At 42.3% G+C, this 24,253-nt stretch overlaps 1 protein-coding gene across 1 annotated transcript; it reads right to left on the bottom strand.

The window, feature by feature from the left end:
- Positions 7,411 to 22,537, bottom strand: LOC109832571 (protein NRT1/ PTR FAMILY 8.5-like). Its single transcript, XM_020399919.1, has 4 exons — positions 22,095 to 22,537; positions 8,360 to 8,460; positions 8,033 to 8,317; positions 7,411 to 7,850 (listed from the first exon to the last, which is right to left on the bottom strand). The coding sequence occupies exons 1-4, from the start codon at positions 22,535 to 22,537 to the stop codon at positions 7,411 to 7,413; spliced, it is 1,269 nt and encodes a 422-aa protein (XP_020255508.1).

The following is a 24,253-nucleotide window of genomic DNA, read 5'->3' as shown; positions in this document are numbered from 1 at the left end:
TAATTAACTATTAATATAATATTATATTACGTACAAAATTTCTAAAAAAATAAATTTTAATATTCATCATAGTTTTCTTTTCCTAATAGAATGAATAAATATTTTTCTATTGGGAGAAGAAAATTAATAAGACAAAAACCATCTCAGAGATTAATAAATAAATTCTAAAAACTAGAAAAATAATTAATAATGATATTTAGAACCATTGACAAAGAAATTCCTATTCTATATATTAAAGAAACTAGTTCTAACTAATATTTAGGATTTATGGACTACTCTTTTTTATTATGGTTTACTTTAGATAAGCCTTTACCTATCAAATTATCATCCAAAAAAAATTCTCATTCATGAAAAGGACAAGCAACTAGATAGTAATTTTAGAATTTATAAGCGAAACTTATCAAACAACTCAAGATAAGCATAGATTATCAAATTCTTCTTTACCAATTAGTTCTCTAGTTAATTATCCTTAGCATGATCATTTTGAGTACAAAGAGAGAAATCCACAAAGAGTAAAAAAATCAAACTGTTTCATACTATTCTAGAATTTCTATAAGATTTAGTTACTCATTTTATAAAATAAAAATAAAGAAATAAAATATAGACTAGAAAGCATAAAAGAAGGAGATCTAAATTATAAGAAAAAACAAAAACTAACTTCAAAATAAGAATAAGTACAAGGAAATAAAAGAAGGAGATCTAAATTATAAGAAAAAACAAAAACTAACTTCAAAATAAGAATAAGTACAAGGAAATAAAGATCTAAATTATGAGCATAAAGAAAAAACAAAAACTAACTTCAAAATAAGAATAAGTACAAGGAAATAAAGATCTAAATTATGAGCATAAAGGAAATCTAACTAACAAAAATAAATGAGCACAAAAGTAAATCTACACTATAAAAAATGTAAGAACATAAATTCTACAGAACAACAAAATAATAAATGAGCATGAAAGTAAATCTATATTACAAGGCATGAAATAAATCTAATCTACCAACATAAAAAATAAAAATAAGAATAAAATCCTAAAACAAAAATTTCTAAAATAAGAAAATAAAAGACAAGATGAAGACTTACATTGCAAGGGATTAGCCTATTGATAGCAAATTTTCATCTTCGTCTTCATCAATAAAGAAGAAAAAATGAAAATTTAAAAGGAGGAGATTTTTTTTATTCATTGCAAACTTGAAAAGTATACTAATGGAAGGCCTAATTAATGGTCCTCCTCTCCAAAAAGGAATTTATAAATTTTTTACACACAAACCCCTCACCTCTACCCCTATTTATAGTCTATTGCAATCAACAAGAGCCATTAGATTAGTCTTGGGCTCCAAGAAATAAATCTCATCCATTAACTGATTATGTTACAAACTAATTAGTTAGCCACTCGATTAGCTAACCAATCAGTCAATTAATTGGCCAATCAATTAGTTAACCAATTAAAATCTCTTAAATCTACCACTCCAGATAGCTCCGACTTGTTGAGATAGACGATTTTCATATATAATATATTAGTTTCCACTTTCCGGATAGGGAGATAATGACATTTCTTTTCAGTTGATCATTCTCAATATGATTTTGTCTTGAATTATTTTCATACTGGATCCTTATTTCTTGGGCTTCTATGCGCTACTTGACTTTATCTTTGGCTTTAATAAAAGGTTTAAAATAAGGTAGTTTGAGTTCTTTTGGGCTCTTATTCATTAATTCTTTATTCTCTACAAATTAAGATAAAAACATTTTATTAGCATATATTTTTTCAAATAAAATAAATAATGAGGGTATAGAAGTGTTGATCAATAATCTCTTTCAAAGAGAAGGACCCATTGTTATAGATAAATGATTCATTTATAAGATAGAGCCTTTATCGCTTTCTTGAGTTGAATTTTGGTGTATTTTGAGAACTCTTTATTCTTATGATGTTTTAGATGGCAAAAGTAGTTTGATTAAGCGTTATCCCTATTTTTTGTTTGGATTGTGAGGCCTTGAATTCTAATGGTGAATTGGTGAATACTTGATATTTTAAAATTAAAATTGGTGGAATAGTTTCCTTTTAGCAATATAAAACTTTGATAGAAGTTGGGTTTTTATTTGAATTTTAAATTGAGGAAGTATTTGATCGATAATATTATGGGAATTGTAGATTTTAGCACGAGCGCATGCGCTCAACTTAACTAGTGGCCAGCGCCCGCGCTCAGTGAAATCTATAGAATAGTTTGTTTTACAGTGTATAAATGCGTGCACCCAAATAATGAGTGCACATGCTCAAGTGGATTTTCGAAGATGATTTTAGTTTTAGATTTTTACCAACATGTTGTAAGGACTTGTTTGACACGGCATCGGGGTGGGCGCATGAGACCAAACTCTAAGGACATGCTCTCAGCATAAGCAAATAGATTCTTTTGATTTTTAAAAATTGATCTGTTTGAGCTTGTTTTTCGTGATTCTTTAGTTTCCTTTCATGACTTATGATATCAATTATGCAGATAATCTCGTTCTTGCCATCTATAGATATAATAGATGATAAATTAGTCAATTGGTTATAGTTCCTTATTCATGACCATGCTACCTAATTCGTGATATATCCATGTTTAAGTATGCAAGAAATGCTTATGGGTGTTTTGTTACCTTATAGCATCAATCTTATGATCCAACCATGTTATGTTATACCATGACTTAGAATTCAAGGACATTATGTATGTTGACCTAGGTTATACATTAGACCTTTTGTGCTTGGTATGTTATTAGGAGACTTGGTCCTAGGGGTATGCATGATTAGACACCATGATGTGGTATATACATTATAACAATGGTTGCTTATGTATGGATATTGGGCGTGTTCCCCATGACACTAAATTAAGAACATTCTAAATTTTGAATCATGAAATTTCTTAACTTGGGATATATTACGACTGTGAGTGGAGACTCGTGATTCTCCATGCTAAAAACTTGATCAAGTATAAAACTATGATCAAGCATAAAACCAAGAAAGAGGAATTAGATGCACACACTACATTTGATATCTCTGCAATGATCAAGTAAAATATGATGCACACAGTACATTTGAGAATAGTTAGATTAAGTAAAATATGAGAATAATTAGATGCACACACTACATTTGCATCACACTCTAAGAGCTAGTGCACCCTCATTGATATCTCAGTAATGATGTTGTTTTGGTAATCTGCTTTTGATCTATTCTATGTTCTGCATTTCTTGAGAAGCATGTTCTTTTCATGAAAGCAAGTAAAGTGATATAGTTATATGGTCATTCTCACATTGCTATTAGTCATGCATTCATGATACATGTTACATGTGCGCAAAGCATTCCTTCATTTTACAATGGCTTTCTAACCATCCTAGTTTGCACACCAATGGCGAACATTCCGCTCATGCTTTTAGGAACACCAGAGTCTAGTGATCTTCAGGAGATGAAGTTACTATCAACTAGCTTATCCATCTGTTAATTCAATTATGTTCAATGTTCTTGTTACCAGACCTTGTTATCTATGTTTTCTTCGTTTCTAAGTAGTGACTTCGATCTCCTTAGCTATTTCTGTTGAGACTTGTGTGGTCATGTGGCCTTGTTTTATGTATTATGTGATAACAACGTTGATATTAGACTTGTGATATTTTTTATTTTAATTCATTGTCTGTGGAACTTGTTGTTAATTGTTGAGCATCTTCCTTCTGTTGTATATTTATTTTGAATACTTGTTATTGCTATATATTAAATCCTTGTATTATTTTTATGTATGATTCTATTATAATTATGATGAATTAAATGTATGTATCGATCCTCGTTATAGGTTTAAGTACATACTTTTAGGCGCTGTTTCGCTTGATTGTATATGCTGCTTAGCCTAGTTACGTGCGTGTCAGGTACTTATGGGATAATGGGCGTGGCATTGAAACAATATCCATAGTTGGGATTTCTGATGAGCTGAACAGATTAACCCGCTACTCTGATACCAATTGTTGGGAATTAACCTCCACATTGATAGCAAGATGAGCTGAACAGATTAACCCGCTACTCTGATACCAATTGTTGGGAATTAACCTCCACATTGATAGCAATTTGTTGAAAATTGATTAGAGATCCAATCTGATACCAATTGTTGGGAATTAACCTCCACATTGATAGCAATTTGTTGAAAATTGATTAGAGATCCAATATCTTGGGTTTGGAGTTTACTGTAAAATGCTGCTAGAGAATACAAAAAAATAATAATCTCAAAGAAACTAACATGCAATCACAAAAGTAAGAACAACGAGATTTACATGGTTCGTCAAATTGCCTACATCCACGGGAGAAAGAGAGGAATTCCTTTACTTTATCAAGAAGAGGAAGAATACAAGATCTCTCAAACTCTAGCTTGCAAATCCTCACAAATACTAGATCTCTCTTTGTTTCTCTCCCTCTCTTTTGATGGCTGTAACTTCCAGGATTTCTGATGAGATGAAACCCTAACTGGACGGAAGAACCCTATAAATAGGATTCTAACCAAATACCCAAAAGCAGGGCCGGCCCTAGGGTAAGCCCACCAAGCCCCGGGGCTGGGGCAACCCAAAGCTGGGGGAGAGGGGGCAACCATCGCGATTACATCCTTCACCCCTCAAACCGTAATAATTTTCAAAGTGGACTTTGTAAGAGGACTTTTATGCAAAAAATATTAGGGGTTCTATTAGTAAAAACTCTTATTAATACCTAAAGCCCTACCCAACTCCTCCTTTATTTTCGTCAGCCTCCTCTCCTCCTTTTCGTCTCTGTTCGACCGCTCATAAAAAAAAGAAAAAAACAGAGAGAATCTGAATCGACAAAGACACCGCTTTGTTCCGCCGTCTCTATTCTGTCAGCCTCCAACTCCTCCTTTCCATCTCTGCTCCCATTCTTCGGATCACCCCGCTGACTCCTCCTCCGATAGTCTGATCCAGTCACCCAAAAGACGGAGAGAATCTGAATCTACTTATCGACGCCGACGGCTAATCGGTCCATCAAAGAAACACAATCAGGTAATTTTTTAAATAAATAATTTTAGGGTTTTATTGGACGGAAATTTAGGGTTTTGATGTTTTGCAATGAAATTAAGATTTATGATTTTGAATCTTGGCTGAATATTAGTTGTTGAATTAGGGGTTATGATGTTTGGGCGGTTTCGTCTAGGTTTTTGTTTTAAAACTGGAAATTAGATTTGATTTAGCTATTTGGGTGGCACAATTATACCCTCTAACTAGTTTCTCACGGTCTCCATAAGTTTAAAAGAAGCTTATCAAAGTTGAAAGATAGAAAGAGGAAATAATGTTTACTTATTAAAAAATTCATCTCCCTTCTAGTCATCTAAATCTTGAAAATCCTAATGGACGATAATCTGATATATTTCTATTTGGTTTTAATTATAATCTCAATTTAACTTTGATTTGATGACATTCATATTACTGGATTGCTATCTAGATTAATTGTTTGATTGTTTTAATAATAATGATATTGCTAAGTCTTCGTTCTGGCATCAGTTTAGTTGATTGTTGTGATTTCATATATATTGTCTACGCACTACCATGTCACAAGATTGAATGAATGGATTGGTAATGATATCAATTAAAAATGAATTCTCCGAGAAACTCGAGTATGATGACTTAATTGAAGAATTTGCTTCAAAAAATTTAAGGAGAAGTGTTTTTCTTTGAATTAAATTGTAGCATAAATGTAATTTTTTCTTATATGAATATTGATTTTACAAGAGAATATTATCAGTTTGAGCCCAATATAGAACGCTAAATGGTATTATATGTATTCATTTTTATCGTTATTGTTCGTAGCAAATTTTTAATATAAGGAACAACCAAAATTGGATTGGGCTAGGGCAACCTAAACCTCGGGGCCAGCCCTGCCCAAAAGCCCACAAAAAATATACTTGAAATACTCCAAAACACCTAAAAAAACGCAACTGCTACTCTACGACCATGTGTGCCTACCGCAGGCCGTTTATGCTCTGGACTTGGATCACATGCGGTGGGCGCACGCGGTCCATCCTCTGGATCATGATGGCTGCGTCACGGTCGCTGGTTGCTGCTGCCACTCTTTGCTACTTCTGCTATTTCTTTTGCTTCAACTACCATGTCACAAGATTGAATGAATGGATTGGTAATGATATCAATTAAAAATGAATTCTCCGAGAAACTCGAGTATGATGACTTAATTGAAGAATTTGCTTCAAAAAATTTAAGGAGAAGTGTTTTTCTTTGAATTAAATTGTAGCATAAATGTAATTTTTTCTTATATGAATATTGATTTTACAAGAGAATATTATCAGTTTGAGCCCAATATAGAACGCTAAATGGTATTATATGTATTCATTTTTATCGTTATTGTTCGTAGCAAATTTTTAATATAAGGAACAACCAAAATTGGATTGGGCTAGGGCAACCTAAACCTCGGGGCCAGCCCTGCCCAAAAGCCCACAAAAAATATACTTGAAATACTCCAAAACACCTAAAAAAACGCAACTGCTACTCTACGACCATGTGTGCCTACCGCAGGCCGTTTATGCTCTGGACTTGGATCACATGCGGTGGGCGCACGCGGTCCATCCTCTGGATCATGATGGCTGCGTCACGGTCGCTGGTTGCTGCTGCCACTCTTTGCTACTTCTGCTATTTCTTTTGCTTCAAAGCCATTTTAACGACTGTCTTGTTGTGAAACATTTTCGGTCAGCTCAACACGACGAATGATGCGAAAAACCGCCTATAATTCAAGGGATTATGTGAAATTAAGCATTATTACAATCAATTGGCAACCTAACATCAATATCTCTAAGTCGCCATCCACAGAAAATCATATTATCTTTTAGATGTATAACTTAGAAGGTTACTTATCAGGTATAGAAGCTATACTTAATTAAATACCTGGAATTAGAACATACAACAATTTATATGTAGATTAAGAGACCACATGAAAAAATATTTGCCATTTGGATTTATCTATAAACAGAATATAAGCCAAAAGGCAAAATTGATACCTACTTAGTTTAGGATAAATTATCCTTTCGATATCTATTTAACAGATTTTTTATAGAAATTAAAATAGAACCAACTTTACATTCATAAGACGTGCGAGGACTAAAGTTAACAAAATAAATAAATAAAGTAGTGGGTGCCAATTTGACTACGAAATCCATGCAGGGACCAAATTCAGCTTTTGCCATCACTTGGGGGGAACAAAAAGCAATTTGTCATACAAAATAGCATGACAATATCACATACAATTTATTCCAAATAAGCTGAAACAAATAACGAATACAACGATGGATTGATCGTATTAATAAAAGTCCAACATATAGGATCTGTAGGTTGAATGAAGAATAATACATACACTAGTGAAGTATCTTTAATGGAATGAATGATACATAAATTAATTTTTCAATATCTGTCCGCTACAACCCACCTCTTCATCCCAAATTGCATCTTCTTCAAGGTCCTTTCCACTAGCGCCATCATTTTTCCCTTTGTAAACATAAGCAGCCCACAAATAGAAGACAAGGTTCACGGCATTAATAGCACACAAAATCCAGTAGAAATAATCCAATCTGCTCTTGTTCAAATCATTTCTTAGCCAACCTTCCTTTGCCCCTCCTGTTAATCTATTTATACCTTTCACAATGCAACCACTCAGGAAATGTGCGACAGCTTCCTTTGCCCCTCCTGTTAATCTATTTATACCTTTCACAATGCAACCACTCAGGAAATGTGCGACAGCAGACTGGCTCAAAAAGAGTGCAGAGGTAATGCTCCTTGTTCCTTGTGACGACTGGTCATAGAAGAACTCAAGCTGACCAACATAAGCAAAAGCCTCTGCGGTACCAATTAAGAAAATTTGAGGTGCGAGCCATAGGAAACTCATGGACTTAGGATCAGAATGATTCAGGCGTTTTTTTCGACCAATGCAGCTGACATCATGGCGAATATGGAGATGAAGAGCCCTACACCAATACGTTGGAGAGAGGTTATGCCACGTGGGTGACCAGTGAACTTACTTAGAAAGGGAACAATTATGCACACATAAATGGGGATGATGATAAAAGGGTTGAGGGAAATGAAGAGGACAACCATTCCAGGAGGAACAATTTTTTCCCCTATGTTACGATTCATGATTGTGGATTGTGACATGAAGAAGGTTGAGACTTGGGAGTAGGAGACGGACAGGGCTATCGTGGTGATAAATATAGGTATTAGACGAATGACGCATTTGAATTCTTCCACTTGAGTTACAGTGCAGAGCCTCCATCTATTACTGCTAGGGTTCATCTCTCCTGATGACACTACTATAGCTTGAGTTACAGTGCAGAGCCTCCATCTATTACTGCTAGGGTTCATCTCTCCTGATGACACTACTATAGCTGCCTTATCCAAGAATCGATATTGTTGGGTGTGGTTCAATTTGGGAGCAATAAAATATCCGATTCTTTAGTTGTCACTGTAGGCGTATAAAACTGCTTATGGGTTCCTTAACAAAGCTCGGCACGACGATTCGACAAACCAACGAACCATCGGGTGACGTATCTAAACACGGGCGTTAATCCGCAACACCGAAGCCAAGTGACACGCAAAGAAGCGGATTAACGAGGCGACGAGGTTAACGAACCGCACGCGAACAACGGAATACATCCACTCGCGTGCGGAATCAAGCTAACGGTTCGGTGAGTCAACGAGTCATCTAACCGTAGAACGGATTCGAACTCGAACACCAAAGCGAATTTATTGCCAAATCAGGATACGGACTACCAAATCAGAGTTCGGATCAACAACGAAGCTTGGATAAACCACGAAACCGCAGAAATGAACGACACGGCACACCCCGGGAAGAGCTCGGTGGCCGAGCCACCTAGGTGGCTCGATGGCCGAGCAACCTTGGTGGCTCACCGAGCCACCTTGTGGTGGCTCGGCGGCCACCGAGGTGGCTCGATGGCCGAGCCACCTTGTGGTGGCTCGGTGGCCCAAGCCACCAAGGTGGCCGGCGCGAGCACCTGTGCCGAAGCCAGCCTGTGCCCTGAGCACGCCTGGTGGCCCGAGCCACCTGGTGCCGAGCCACCCTGCGTGGCCGAGGCCACCTGGTGCCGAGCCACCCCCTCCCTTCGAACGTGCAGGATCGCCGGCCGCAGATCTGAGCCGAGAGTCCGCTTTCATTGCTATAAATAGACGCCCTATGGCTCATTTCTGTCAAAGGGTTAGAATTTTTTAGAGCCGAATACTCTGCTGGATTGAGAACTCAACCTCGGATTTGCAACTTAGAAGACTCGGACTCTCAGATCTGGTTCTTGGCGATCATCCTCGCTATATTAGGCAGGAGTTCGAGAGATCAGATCTGAGATCTACACGGTTTCCCTCAGGATCAAAGCTTGGCCTTTGATCCCGGGAAGAGTCTTGATTTCGCTTGGTCGATTTCGATAACTTGGGCTATTATTTCCTTGGCAAAATAATCCCCAAGGCCGTTATTTCCTTGGTGAGATAACACCCGCTCTACCGTGTAGATCCGACCAGATCTAGATCGCGTGGTGGTCCACGGATAAACCCCGGCGTAGGCAAAGAACCCACAAAAGCGAGTGACCGTAAACAGGAGCTCGTGATTCGTTCGACATACAAGGAAAAAGTTGTAATTTTTATTTTCTTTTGATCTCGTTGTAACCGGATCTTATAAAAAGACCGGATCTTTGTGTAATCGATAAACAATTGCCAAAGAGCACAATGACGTCAATGAAAGCTACGATTTTTCCCGCGAACAATCTGACGACCACAGTGAGAGCCACCGATCTCGCTGCCGAGATCGATGCGTCGCAGCCGTGGATCTCAATCCCGATCGAAGAGGAGGTCGAGTACGAATTCGACCAACAGAAGTTCGAGGAGTATCTGTCATCCTCGTCCGGATCGACCTACCCTCGCAAGTCCAAGAAGTTCTCCTCCAGGAGAAAGGTACGTTGGTACGAAGAAGTTGAAGCTACCAACGACGATCTCACCCCGATTGACGCCAAAGTTGCGTTGGGTGAGGCTCCACCAACCTCCAACCAGATCAAGCTGGTTCCTGCCAATTCCTCCGTCACCAAAGGAGCGGTGACCCTCTCAAAGAGAGCCCGCTAAAGGTGACGCCAACGCTTAGCCAAAGAATTCACCAAAGCGATGGAGTCCACCGACGGAATCCGCTACAACGCGGATCTGAAGAACAGGAGAGGCAAACAGCCTCAACGACCGATGAATGGCGACTCCTCCAAGCTGCCAACGAACGAATGGGTCTGTGTCAAATGGAATCGTTCGACACTTGAAGAGCGCATTCGCAAGCGCCGCGCATTATCAGCGCAGGCACGGGCTCAAGTCCAAGAGGCCCGTAGAAGGCTACAGAAGGAAGTGGCCAAGAAGCCGCCACCAACCCGTCAAGTTTGGAGGCCGAAGTCTGAAGCGGCGATTCAGACTAAGGCACAATCAGTGCAGTCTTCGAAGCAGGTTCAACCTCCGGCGAGCCGACCAAAGTCGTCGGTAATTCTAATAGCTTCTCCGGGATATCCCGCGGAATCATCCCGAAGGAGAAAGTCAGTCTTGGAGCGCCTCGGTCCAATTCCCGACGAGAGAGGCAAAGCTCCAGTCCAAGAACGTTTGGGCCCGATGAAGAAGCCCCGAACGACTCAACACGCTGGGGGTCGCCGTCACCTCCAATATGACAAGGAGCTCAAGGCAGCTGCGCGCACTAATTTGCGCATCGAAGTCCAAGAGCCCGCTGAGAATTCATGCCCAAAAAGGCATGTCTCGAGGCGCATGACTCTTGAGAGCCCTAAGAAGGTAGTTCGCCCTCAGAGGGAAATGTTGTCATCTGATGACGATGACGTTATACCTGAGAAATCGTGCCGACACGCGATAGGTTACTCCGACCTTCAAACCGACGAGTTGTACTATCATGATGGGAGCATGAGGAAAATCAGGAAGAGGAGTCCCCGAGGACTGGAAACTCAATGCCCCTGTTCCAAACTCATTCGGGCAGTATTGTCTGAGTGCAACTGCATCAAGGCGGTCCCTGAAAGAGTTTCGGTTTTCGAAAGGCTCAATACCGAAACGCCAAGACCAAGGTCTACGCGTTTCCGACAAAGAAGAAGGGTAGTCGAAGATGGAGAATTTCCGAGGGTCACCACGAATATGACCAGCAAAGGGACTTCGACACAGGAGAATCCCGAGTCAATTCCGGAAGTACCCCGGCGTGTAACACGTCTGCAGTCCGGAGCCATTAGATGAGGAACTTATGGTAGGATTCGAACAAGACTTCCTTCAGAAGATGAAGAATCGGATGCATGCTCTGCGGTCGCATCGGATAATACAGTATCTTGCGAGGGACAACCCCGCGAGTCGCTGATGATAAGCGCCGAACAAGTGGCCAAGATGCTCGAAGAAGCCATGGCTAAATAGCAGGAGAGCTTCAAGCACGAAATGCAGATGGCCATGCAGAGTATGAGAGAAAGGCATGACCAACAAATCCAAGCATTGACGAACCAGCAAGGCGAACCAAGTCGTCGTAACCAGGTTAATCAGGACCAGATTGATCTGGAAGATGAGGAAGCTCACAATGCCAATAATCCTCCCGTCAATGCAGGGGGTGGTAACAAGAATGCTGATGAAGACTCAGGTGAAAACCTGAAGATTAAAAATCTCGAGAGCAAAATCAATACGTTGATTTCCGCTCAAGAGATGAAGAAGACGGACATTCCTTGTCCATACCCACGAGAATAGGAATCAATCCCCTATCCGGCGAAGTTCAGTCTAATTAACTTCATGCCGTTTGATGGGAAGGGTTCACCCACGCAGCATTTGATTTACTTCAAATCGTACCTGGGTGTTATCTCCGGTAATGAGCCTCTGATGGTACGGTCCTTCGTTGGCACTCTTCGTGGAGCCGCCTTCGATTAGTATCATCGCCTCAAGCCAGGAAGCGTGAATAGCTGGGACGACATGGAGACAAAATTCCTCGCTAATTTCTTCGATGACGACACCGAGATATCCATCGGAACGTTGCTCGACGAGAAACAAAAGGACGGGGAGTTGGTCGACACCTTCGTCAAGAGGTTCCGGGACAAGGCGATGAACTGTCGAGACCCGATCACTGAGGAGTTCATCCTCCAGACTTGCCATAACAACCTCGTACTGGACGTGCTGGAAGCAATGGGGACATCACCGTCCAAAACATGGAAGGATCTGAAGGTCTGAGGAGAGCAAGCCGAGCGATTCCTCAGGAGGAAGAAGGCGGAGAGAGGCCAACAGGCGACGAACGCTCCTCAACAGAACTTTGCCCCACGAGGGAAAGGTAAGGCACGTGCTAATGCAGTTGACGCTAACCAAACTTTCCAATTGCAACCTCAGCAACAGCCACAGCAGCGAGCGCCACAGCAACCAAAGTCGCAATGGCAACAAAGGCCTCAGAAGCAGAAATCTTCGGAGCCAAGGTTTCCTAAGGTGTACTCCTTCAAAGATGACGAAGTTCCTGGCATCTTCAAATACTTGTTGGAGAACAACAAAATCCAGTTGCCGGCGATCGTAGATCAAGAAGGGGCTAGCAAAGTGACAGATCCGAGGTATTGCGCGTACTATAGGGCGGTCCATCATCCGACGAAGTTGTGCTACCACCTTAAGGACAAGATCCAGGCGCTAATTGATGTAGGCGTCATAACCCTAAAGCCGTCCAAGAATGTTGGAGCAAATGCAGTATCAATCAGGTTTGGATCGGTGCCCACAACATGGTTTGAACCAGAACGGCGCATCACCAAAGTAGGAATGAAGATAGTAAACGACGACTCACATGGACAGCGCCAAAAAGGACTTGTGCTACATACAGCCCCAAACGGCGAAATCCTATGGGTTCATCCCGATCTAATTGAAGACGGTCAGTGGACGACTTCCTCGACCAAGAAGGGTAAAGGCAAGTCTTGTAATGCTACCTCCGCGATCTTCGAAGAGGATGGTAATGAAGCTCCTACCTTTCCGCTCTCCAAAGAAGAACAAAAAGTCTTTGCCACTAGAAGTGGAAATGAGTATCACTTCAACTATCCATCACCTAGTGATCAGTTAGCTGAGCAGGGGGTAACTAAACGGGGACCAGCTAAAACTCTCACGGAGCTGGGGGTGATTACGACTCCTAGGCCGGTTGAAGAAGCTCGACGATAGCCGGTTGATAAACCGAAAGAGAAGAATCCCCATGAGGTTCAGAATCCGAAGCAGTTTCGTTTCAATCGTCCGATTGGAAGAGACAAACCGGAAAGCTCGAAAACTCCGCAAGTCTTCGATATAATGGCTCAACTAGCCAACATTCTAGTACGGATAACGCTGTATGAGTTGCTGCGGTTGTCCAAGGAAACCAAGGAGGCATTGCAAGAAGCTTTGGCCAATTCAGAGGTGTTTCTGACTCAAATCAAGCCGGTGCCTGAAGAGCTAGAACCGAAAGTCAACCGAATCCAAGTGGATCCGGGTTCTGCTGTGAGTATTATGCCGCTTCGCTTGATGCATTTCCCCGGTATTCCAGTTAGCAAGTTGGCATCCACGGGCACTGTTATCTACGGATTCAACACTAGCGGGTCAAGACCTTTGGGTAAAATCCGGGTAAAGTGTCAAATGGGAGATTTGAAGACAGAAGTCACATGTTATGTGATCGATGCCGAGACTTCATATAACTTACTATTGGGTCGGCCTTGGATCCATAGTAATGTTATAATTCCCTCCACACTCCATCAGTGTTTAAAGTATGTCGACACTGATAATAAGGTTAGGACGGTGGTCGCGGATAAGCAACCATTCAAAGGGTATGAGAATTATTTCACTGATTCTCTCCTTTATGGTAACGAATCCGATACTGAATCATCGGCCCATGGCACGGACAGCGGAGAAGAAGCTGATACCGAAGCCGGATTTGATTACAATGGAGGTTATGTTTTAAACGACATTGTACCTTTTGTAATCAACCTTGATGATGAATAATCGTCAGAGGGCAGTTGTAACTGGCAACTTACCAATAATGAAATAATTTACGATTTAGAGTACTCCCTGTCTCTTGATGATGTGATAAAAGAATTGTATGATAATCCCGATTTATATATGCCGCTTCGATCGTCCTATATAACAAAGGAACGCCTCCAGCATTCTTTCGGAACAACCCTGGTCATCCCGACCAAAATAGGAGGTGAAAAAGAAGTGATTTACGGTAAAGGAAAAAGCTCTCCATTACCAGATCATTTCTTAAGGGAAGATGAGAATGATGACAAACCTGGTCGGCATCTATCTAAGTATAGTCTCGAAGCACGCAAGCTCATGGAAAAATAGGGATATGATTTCACACTCGGAGAAGGTCTATACTTCGATCGAGGTCCTCGTATTCCAGCCAAAGCGGCATATGTACCAAAAGGGAAACCCGATGATTATTATAAATATAGACGAGGGTTAGGGTATGAATCTTCTTCAGAAGACGAATGTTGCTGGTTAATCAATAACCAATCATCTGAGCAATACAAAGATGGATATCCGTCAGATTCCTCGGAATAGGATTCCGATACAAGTCTGGGGGAAGCTTTCAAAGCCCTAATGGCGAACATGGCTACAGCTGATCCGTCCACAATGGAGAACGATGATCAAATGCCAACATGGGAAGACCCATGGGTTCATCACCTAAACATGCAGTATGGTGATAGGTTCGAACAGATGCCAAACCTGTCAAGCAACAGCAAAGACGGTTTCGTCCGCAGATTATGGAAGCCATTGAGGCAGAGGTTAAGAAATTGATCGAATCAGGATTTATCCGAGAGGAGCAACATCCAGATTGGTTAGCCAATATCGTTCCAGTCATGAAGAAGAACGGTAAAATCAGGATTTGCATCGACTTCAGGGACCTGAATACGGCATGTCCAAAAGACGACTTTCCTCTCCCAATCACAGATGTCATTATCGACAATACATGTGGATTTGAGAGAATGTCTTTTATGGATGGTTTTTCAGGATATAACCAAATCAAGATGCACCCAGATGACGAGAAGCATACAGCGTTCAGAACGCCCCTTGGTGTCTTTTGCTACATGATGATGCCTTTCGGTCTAAAGAATACAGGCGCCACGTACCAGCGAGCAATGACTAAGATTTTCCAAGAACATCTGAGGAAAACAGTTGAATGTTACGTTGATGATTTGGTTGTAAAAAGCCGCAACAAAGAAGATCACATCAAGGACTTGAAGACGATGTTCAATCTCATGCGGAGTCATCAATTGAAGATGAACCCCACTAAATCCTTCCTTAGGATGTCCAGCGGAAAATTCCTTGGATTCGTCGTCACCACTAAAGGTATACATATCGATCCTGATAAGGTGAAGGCGATACATGAACGGCAACCCCCTAGAAATCTAAGAGAGCTCAGAGGATTGCAAGGGCGTTTAGCTTATATCCGGCGTTTCATCTCAAATCTTTCTGGGAAGTGCCAACCGTTCTCTAAGCTAAACAAGAAGGGTGTGTCATTTATTTGGGACGACGCCTGCCAAAAAGCATTCGAAGATATCAAAACATATCTGACGAATCCTCCTATTCTCGTTGCGCCAAAATCAGGTAGACTGTTCTTGATTTATCTCAAGGCGATGAACCACTCGATAAGTGCCTTACTAGCACAAGACGATGATAATGGTCACGAACAGGTAGTCTATTACCTAAGTCGGACCTTGATAGGCGTCGAGTCTCGGTATCCGATGATTGAGAAAGAGTGCTTCGCATTGGTATTCGCAATGCAAAAGATGCGGCATTATTTAGTTGGACAGACGATTTACGTCATTTCTAACGTTAATCCAGTACGGGTATTTATGACGCAACCGGCCTCTATGAATTGGCGGGTAGCGAAGTGGGCCCTTCTCTTGTCCTAATATGATTTGCACTTCAAGCAGCAGAAGTCGATCAAAGGACAAACGATTTGTGATCTTTTGGCAGCAAACCCGACCACAGATACGACAGAAGTATATGATGACTTGCCGGATGAAACCCATGAGGTTAACACTACATCGCACCAACAAGTATGGCAATTATACTTCGATGGTTCTTCGAGGGCAGTTAATAGGGCAATAACCCCCGGATGTTCTACAGTCTCCTCCGGAGTTGGAGTTGTCTTAATTTCCCCGGGGAAACATGTGATGCCTCGGGCTTATTCATTGACTAGTCCATGTTCCAATAACGTAGCTGAGTACAATGCGCTTCTCATTGGACTCAGTTTCTCCAAGGAGCTGAGGGTCGAATATCTCGAAGCTTTTGGGGATTCTCAATTGATAGTCAACCAAGTCCGTGGAGAGTATGAAGTTAGGAACCAAGACCTGATCCCGTACTACCAAGAGGCCATCAAAATGGCAGACTCTATTGAAGAATTCTTTATTGAATACACCACTCGTCTCCAGAACGCTTATGCGGATGCACTGGCAGCACTAGCGGTATCACTTGCACAGCCTCCCGAAACTAAACTATTAGTCACAGTAAGGACGCATCAACTCTGCATACCCATATACGATATGGATATTGAAGAGGAAGATGACGTAAACATAAGCGCCAAGGAGGTGAATTCAACTCAAATTAGGTCTGAGTCCCGAGATTGGCATTTTCCTATCATTGACTACGTCCAATATGGTATTTTACCAGAGGATGTAAAAGAAAGGGAATCAATCCGCCGAAGAGCACCAAGATTCTTCTATAATACCGAGACCCATACATTATACCGTAGAGGGTACGATGGTTTATTACTCCGATGCCTTTCGAACAAAGAAGCAGAAAAAATTCTTAAGGAAGCACACGAAGGAGAATGCGGTGCGCATCAGCCCGGTCCCAAACTGTATGATCGTATCAGAAGAATGGGATATTTTTGGCCAACAATGGTTCGTGACGCAATCGAATACGCCCGAGAGTATCATGCTTGTCAAATACATGCAAATTATATGCACCAACCACCAGAGCATTTACACACGTCAACAACGTCTTGGCCGTTCGAGATATGGGTATGGACATTGTCGGTCCTATTTTTCCCCCTTCAGTCAAATGTGATCGATTCATCCTCGCAATCACGGATTACTTTTCAAAGTGGGCCGAAGCGATTCCGCTTAGAGAAGTGAAGACGAACAACGTCATCAATTTTATCAAACATCATGTCATATACCGACACGGCGTGTCAAGACGGATCATTCACGACAACGGTCCACAGTTCATAAGCAACGCATTCGTCAGGTTTTGTGACAAGTTCAAAATTCAAGATGTTTCGTCAACAGCTTATTATCCCGCCGTGAATGGATTACCTGAGGCTTTTAACAAGACGATCATTAAGATCTTGTCAAAGCTCGTGAAGACCAATAAACAAGACTGGGACGATAAACTCGGTGAAGCACTCTGGGCTTATCGCACCACCATACGCACACCTACAGGAGCTACCCCATATTCGTTGGTATACGGATGTGAAGCTGTGCTACCATTAGAGATCCAAATCCTATCCCTTCGGATCGCCCTCGCGACTGAGATGACGACAGAAGAACAACATCGGAAACGTCTCGAAGAACTCGAAAGGTTGGATGAAAAGCACTTGGAAGCTCAACAACACATTGAGTTTTATCAAGCCAGAATATCTAGGGCTTTTAACAAAAGAGTCCGACAGAGAAGCTTCAAGGAAGGAGATCTGGTCCTCGCTGCTCGCCGACCGATAATCCTTAACTCCAAGAAGAAAGGTAAATTTGAACCCAAATGGGAAGGACCGTTTGTGATGGACACAGTCTACTCAAACGGCGCATATCGCCTGATTACTCAAGAGGGCGCCAGGCAATTATGACCAATAAATGGGAAGTTCCTGAAAAAGTACTATCCCTAGTACATTCAGGATAACCCATTTACCGGGAAGTTCCTTGAAGAATATTACACTTAATATTCTAGAGGATAACCCAAAATCATTTTCACCACCAAAATCCCTCACTGATCAATTTCAATTGACAGTGAGTCTACCAAAAGTGTCTTTCTGGCCCTCTTGACTCTTTCCATGAACAAGAGGCCCACTTTCAGTTCAGAGTCCCCTTTCGATAAACGAAAGAATTCCTTTCTTTTCTCTTTGGTTAAGCCTTCTCATGATTATAACCGAAGTTAAAATTTCACTTCGATAAACGAAGAACTCATCTTCAGTTTAGATAACCAATCCTATAAAAGGTAAGTTTATCTAGATTTTCCAGATTCTCGGAGTGGAGATCCCACTTCTAGTTTTTTTTACGCTGGAAATAGAATATAAAATTCTTCCTTTCCAGAATCAAGGAATAGAATATAAAATTCTTCATTCCTTGTACTCGGGTTCGCCTTCACCCTAAAAGAAGACCGGGAAACAGAATATAAAATTCTTCCTTTCCCGCACTAATCTTTTTCACAATTTATCAATCTAGGATTCATCCTAGGAAGTTTATCCCGAATCCTAAGCAGGGATAAGTCTACGCCTAACACGCGTCGCCGGTTTAGTCTTTTTCCGTAGAAAAAGACACCAGAGTTCGATTCTGGGGTATTCTATCCTGAAACCTAAGCAGGGATAAGTCTGCGCTTAACATGCGCTGCCGGTTAGTTCTTAACCGTTAAAAAGAACACCCGTTCACATATTCAACATTGTGGCAGGTTGTTATTAATAACACCAAAATCCATGCCTTACACGCATGGGGAATTTCATCCTGAATCCTAAGAAAGGATATGCCGACGCCTAACACGCGTCGCGTTTAGTCTTTTTCCGTAGAAAAAGACACCAGAGTTCGATTCTGGGGTATTCTATCCTGAAACCTAAGCAAGGATAAGTCTGCGCTTAACCCGCGCTGCCGGTTAGTTCTTAACCGTTAAAAAGAACACCCGTTCACATATTCAACATTGTGGCAGGTTGTTATTAAATAACACCAAAATCCATGCCTTACACGTGTGGGGAATTTCATCCTGAATCCTAAGAAAGGATATGCCGACGTCTAACACGCGTCGCCGGTTTAGTCTTTTTCCGTAGAAGAAGACACCAGAGTTCGATTCTGGGGTATTTTCTCCCGAATCCTAAGTAGGGATAAACCAACATCTAACACACGTTGCCGGGTAGCCTATTCCCGTGATAATGGCGAAGCCTATGTATTCGACATCATAGCACAAAGTCTCGGAGAATTCACTCTCTTAGCACAACGTTACATGCAGAACGGATTTAGACAATCCGCATGCTAGCCCGACTCAAACGGTAGTCGATAAAGGCTAATCAAATCCGTTGAAGGCTGGGGGTTAGCCAAAAACCCTAAAGTCAACCCTAAAGTCAACACCTAACACGTGTCGTCGGGTAGCCTATTCCCGTAACAAATGGTAAAGCCTAGCACAAAGTCTCAGAGAATTCACTCTCTTAGCACAACGTTACATGCGGAACGGATTTAGACAATCCGCATGCTAGCCCGACTCAAACGGTAGTCGGTAAAGGCTAATCAAATCCGTTGAAGGCTGGGGGTTAGCCAAAAATCCTAAATTCAGCGCCTAACACGCGTCGCCGGGTAGTCTATTCCCGTGAGAAAGACGAAGTCTACGTATTCAATATCGTAGCACTAAGAGTGTTAACTCTCTTAGCACAACGTCACATGCGGAACGGATTTAATAATCCACATGCTAGCCCGACTCAAACGGTAGTCGGTAAAGGCGCATTAAACCCGTTGATGGCTGAGGGTTTACCAAAAATCCTATATATGTGAAAGTCACTGACGCACCAGCCCCATTAGTCTGTTTCGTGACTTAGACATCCAACAAATTCGGGATAAGATCCACACGTGCAGATGAATCAGCTTTAATAGTTGGTCCTGCAGCCCAATATTTAGGACCGCCATGCTCCAATACCTCAAGAGCTTAAACTGTGTATACTCCAACAAACGTCAAGCGATCTGAAATCCTAGGGTCAACGCCGGTCAACGCGTAACCCTAGGTCAACGCCAGTCAACGCGTTACGATCAAAAAATCAACGTACGACGTTCGAAACCCTAGGGTCAACGCCGGTCAACGCGTAACCCTAGGTCAACGCCAGTCAACGCGTTACGATCAAAAAATCAACGTACGACGTTCGAAACCCTAGGGTCAACGCCGGTCAACGCGTAACCCTAGGTCAACGCCAGTCAACACGTTGCGATCAAATAGTCAACGTACGACGTTCGAAACCCTAAGGTCAATGCCGGTCAACGCGTAACCCTAGGTCAACGCCGATCAATGCGTTGCAATGAAAAAATCAATACTCCAAAAAGTATACGAGTATAAACTGCTCCTTAATACTCCAATAAGGTATACGAGTATAAACTATTCCCTATTTTTGGTTAAGAAGTTTCTGGAGAATATTTTTCTAAAAATACTCTTAAGGATAACTCAACAACACTACGCCGGACAACGCGTCGCAAATAAAGACTCAACGTCAACGATCGATGGTCAGTTATATGTTGAACCAGCAAACACGAGCTAAAAGATCAGAAAATCAGGAATCGACTTCAAGTTTAAAATTCCGACAACGGTCAGACAATAAATGCAGCACCGGAACCCTTACAGACATTCGACAAAGCACCGAATAGCCTGAAGGATTGAAAGAATCAAGAACAGAAGCCATTCCAAGGTCCCGTTACATCGACTGAAGGTTAGGACAATCATATCCAAAGTATTCCAGACTCTTCTATAAAAGAACGAGACTAAAATACTTTGGAGGGGGTATCTGTAGGCGTATAAAACTACTTATGGGTCCCTTAACAAAGCTCGGCACGACGATTCGACAAACCAACGAACCATCGGGTGACGTATCTAAACACGGGCGTTAATCCGCAACACTGAAGCCAAGTGACACGCAACGAAGCGGATTAACGAGGCGACGAGGTTAACGAACCGCACGCGAACAACAGAATACATCCACTCGCGTGTGGAATCAAGCTAACGGTTCGGTGAGTCAACGAGTCATCCAACTGTATAACGGATTCGAACTCGAACTCCAAGGCGGATTTACTACCAAATCGGGATCCGGACTGCCAAATCAGAGTTCAGATCAACGACGAAGCAGATTTACTGCCATATCGGAATCCGGACTGCCAAATCAGAGTCCAGATCAACAATAAAACTCGGATAAACCACGAAACCGGACGACGTGCGACACGGCAAACAACCGGAAAAAGCTCGGCCAAAAGCCATCTAGGCGGCTCGGTGAGCCGAGCCACCAAGTGGTGGCTCGGCGGCCGAGCCACCAAATGGTGGCTCGCGGGCCACCAAGGTGCTCGACCCACCACCGAGCCACCAAAAGATGGCTCGGCTGGCCGAGCTACCAAGGTGGCCGGCCGAGCTACCAGGTGCGCGCCGGCCGCAGCCACCTTGCGTGGCTCGGTGTTGGCCGGAGCCACCCCTCTTCCGACGCGCGGATCTGGGCTCATATCTGAGCCCAGATCCGCTTTTAATTGCCTATAAATAGACCCCTATGGCTCATTTATCAAAGGTTGAAATTTTTAGAGCCGAAACTCTGCTGAAGTGGGAACTCAACCTCGGATTTGCAACTTAGAAGACTCAGACTCTCAGATCTGGTTCTTGGCGATCATCCTCGCTATATTAGGCAGGAGTTCGAGAGATCAGATCTGAGATCTACACGGTTTCCCTCCGGATTAAAGCTTGGCCTTTGATCCCGAGAAGAGTCTCGATTTTGCTTGGTCGATTTCTATAACTTAGGCTATTATTTCCTTGGCGAAATTATCCCCACGGCCGTTATTTCCTTGGTGAGATAACGCCCGCTATACCGTGTAGATCCGACCGGATCTAGATCGCGCGGTGGTCCACGGATAAACCCCGACGCAGGTAAAGAACCCACAAAAACAAGTGACCGTAAAACAGGAGCTCGTGATTCGTTCGACATATAAGGAAAAAGTTATAATTTTTATTTTCTTTTGATCTCGTTGTAACCGGATCTTATAAAAAGACCGGATCTTTGTGTAATCGATAAACAATTGCCAAAGAGCACAATGACGTCAATGAAAGCTACGATTTTTTCCGCGAACAGTCACTTCGTGAAGTTGATCATTGTCTGATCACACCTCCTTTCTATGATTTATGTAAGCTGCAACAATCACTTGCGCAAATCTAGTTAAAGGACTTCCCATTTGCTTTTGATATCTATATCGCCGATATCTAGCTATAACGCTGATCAACGATACCGCACTTACAACAGCTGACACTGCAAAACCACACCCTACACCCTTTTTCTGTGATACATAGCCAACACCTCCAATGCCTAGAATGCCTCCTACGTTGATGCTGAGGTAAAACCAATTGAAAAATGAGTGCTTATTCTCTGCCTCGGAAGCATAAGTCTCATCGAATTGATCAGCCCCAAAGGTGCTGACACAAGGCTTGATACCACCTATACCTATTGCAATTATAGCAAGGGCTCCATAAAGGAATGCTTCTTGTTTTCTGCTCGCAGGCAAGCCTGGGGGTGGCTGGAAACCTTCCAGAGTAGCCGACAATGTTAGCATTACCACTCCCTACACAATTGCAAGCTAATTAGATGGTATGTTAAAAATAACGGGCCTTTTTTAATTGAGATAGTGATATCTTAAATCTTTCATGCTGTAAAATGATCATAAAACAAATAGTACTTAGAGATGCATACATACCCCCGTAAAGATTGAGGAACTTATAACAATTGTCATGAAACGACCGAGAAAGGCATCAGCTACAAATGCACCAAAAAAGGCAAGAAGATGTCCAAATGTTGAATTAATCTTGTTAAGATAGTTTTATTTACTTCATAGGTTAGTTAGTTGGTTATTTAGTTGGTTATTTTCCAGTCAGTTATCTTTTCAGGTTTCCTGTGCACGTTGTGCACGTTTGCACATCTTATTGTATTTAGTTTTTTTTTATGACAGAAAAGTGTGTGTGTTGTTGCAGTCACCAAAATCAGTTCTTCTTCTTCTTCTGTGTGTGTGTGTGCATTCATCTAAAGGAGAAATTAATTCTAACATTTGGTATCAGAGCACGGTTGGGATTGGATGCCAAAGATCATGCCGGCGGATGCAACACCATCGAGCAGTGGAACTGGCAGCACAGTGACGCTGAAGACAACTGGAAGAGAAGGGACAGTCTCTCTTCAGTACCCGCTGCTCACGAAGAGCAACTATTCCGTATGGGCGCTCAAGATGAAGGTGTACATGCGTGCACAAGGCGTATGGGACGCCATTGAGCCCACTGACCTCAATGATGAGGTAGAGACGCGGAAAGATCAGATGGCTCTCGCAGCCATCTATCAAGCCATCAGTGAGGAAACTCTTCTCGTGTTGGCTGAGAAGGAAACGGCCAAGGATGCGTGGGAGATGTTGAAAACAATGCACATGGGCGCTGAGCGCGTCAAGGAGGCAAAAATTCAAACTCTGAGAAGTGAGTTCGAGGGTCTTCGCATGCGTGAAGCGGAGACAGTGGATGATTTTGCTGCAAAGCTGACAACTGTTGTCAACAAGATTCGTGCATTGGGCGACAAGATAGATGAGGTCTATGTCGTTAAGAAACTTCTCCGTGCAGTCCCTTCCAAGTTCCTTCAGATTGCATCCACCATTGAACAGTTTGGCAACCTCAACACGATGACAGTTGAGGAGGTCATCGGATCGCTCAAGACCCATGAAGAACGATTGCGTGGCTATGGTGACAATGAGGAAGAACACGTCCTATTGACGAGTGCAAAGTGGAAAGGGAAACAAGCGAAAGGAGAAGGAGAGAGCTCGTCCAATTCATATAAAGGACGAGGAACTAGTAGCGGACGCGGTCGTGGCCGTGGGTGTGGCCGTGGTCGTGGTCGCGGGCACAGTGAAGGTGGTCGCTGGAATGAGTCCAATCATCGTGAGAGAAAGTTCCACAAGACCAAGGTGAAGTGCTACAATTGTCAAAATTATGGGCATTTTGCCTCGGAATGTCGATCTAAGAAGAAGGATGAAAGGGCTCACTTTGTGGAGGCACAAGAGGATGATGATGAACTAGCACTTTTGACGATGAAAGTTTGTGAGTGTGAGAATCATAGGGAACTGACAACGGAGGAAGTGATGCTCTATGAGGAGAAAGTGAAGCCAAAGTTGAATGAAGGAGAAGAAGTGGTGCACGACAACTCTGGTTGGTTTCTTGACACTGGAGCAAGCAACCACATGACGGGTTGCAAGGAGCTGTTTTCAGAACTAGATGAAAGTGTGACTGGGAAGGTCAAA

The sequence above is a fragment of the Asparagus officinalis genome, chromosome 1 (assembly GCF_001876935.1).
Source record: "Asparagus officinalis chromosome 1, Aspof.V1, whole genome shotgun sequence".
Classification (NCBI taxonomy): Eukaryota; Viridiplantae; Streptophyta; class Magnoliopsida; order Asparagales; family Asparagaceae; genus Asparagus; species Asparagus officinalis.
Note: the sequence above shows the minus strand (reverse complement) of the source record. Positions and strands in the feature narration are given on the sequence as shown.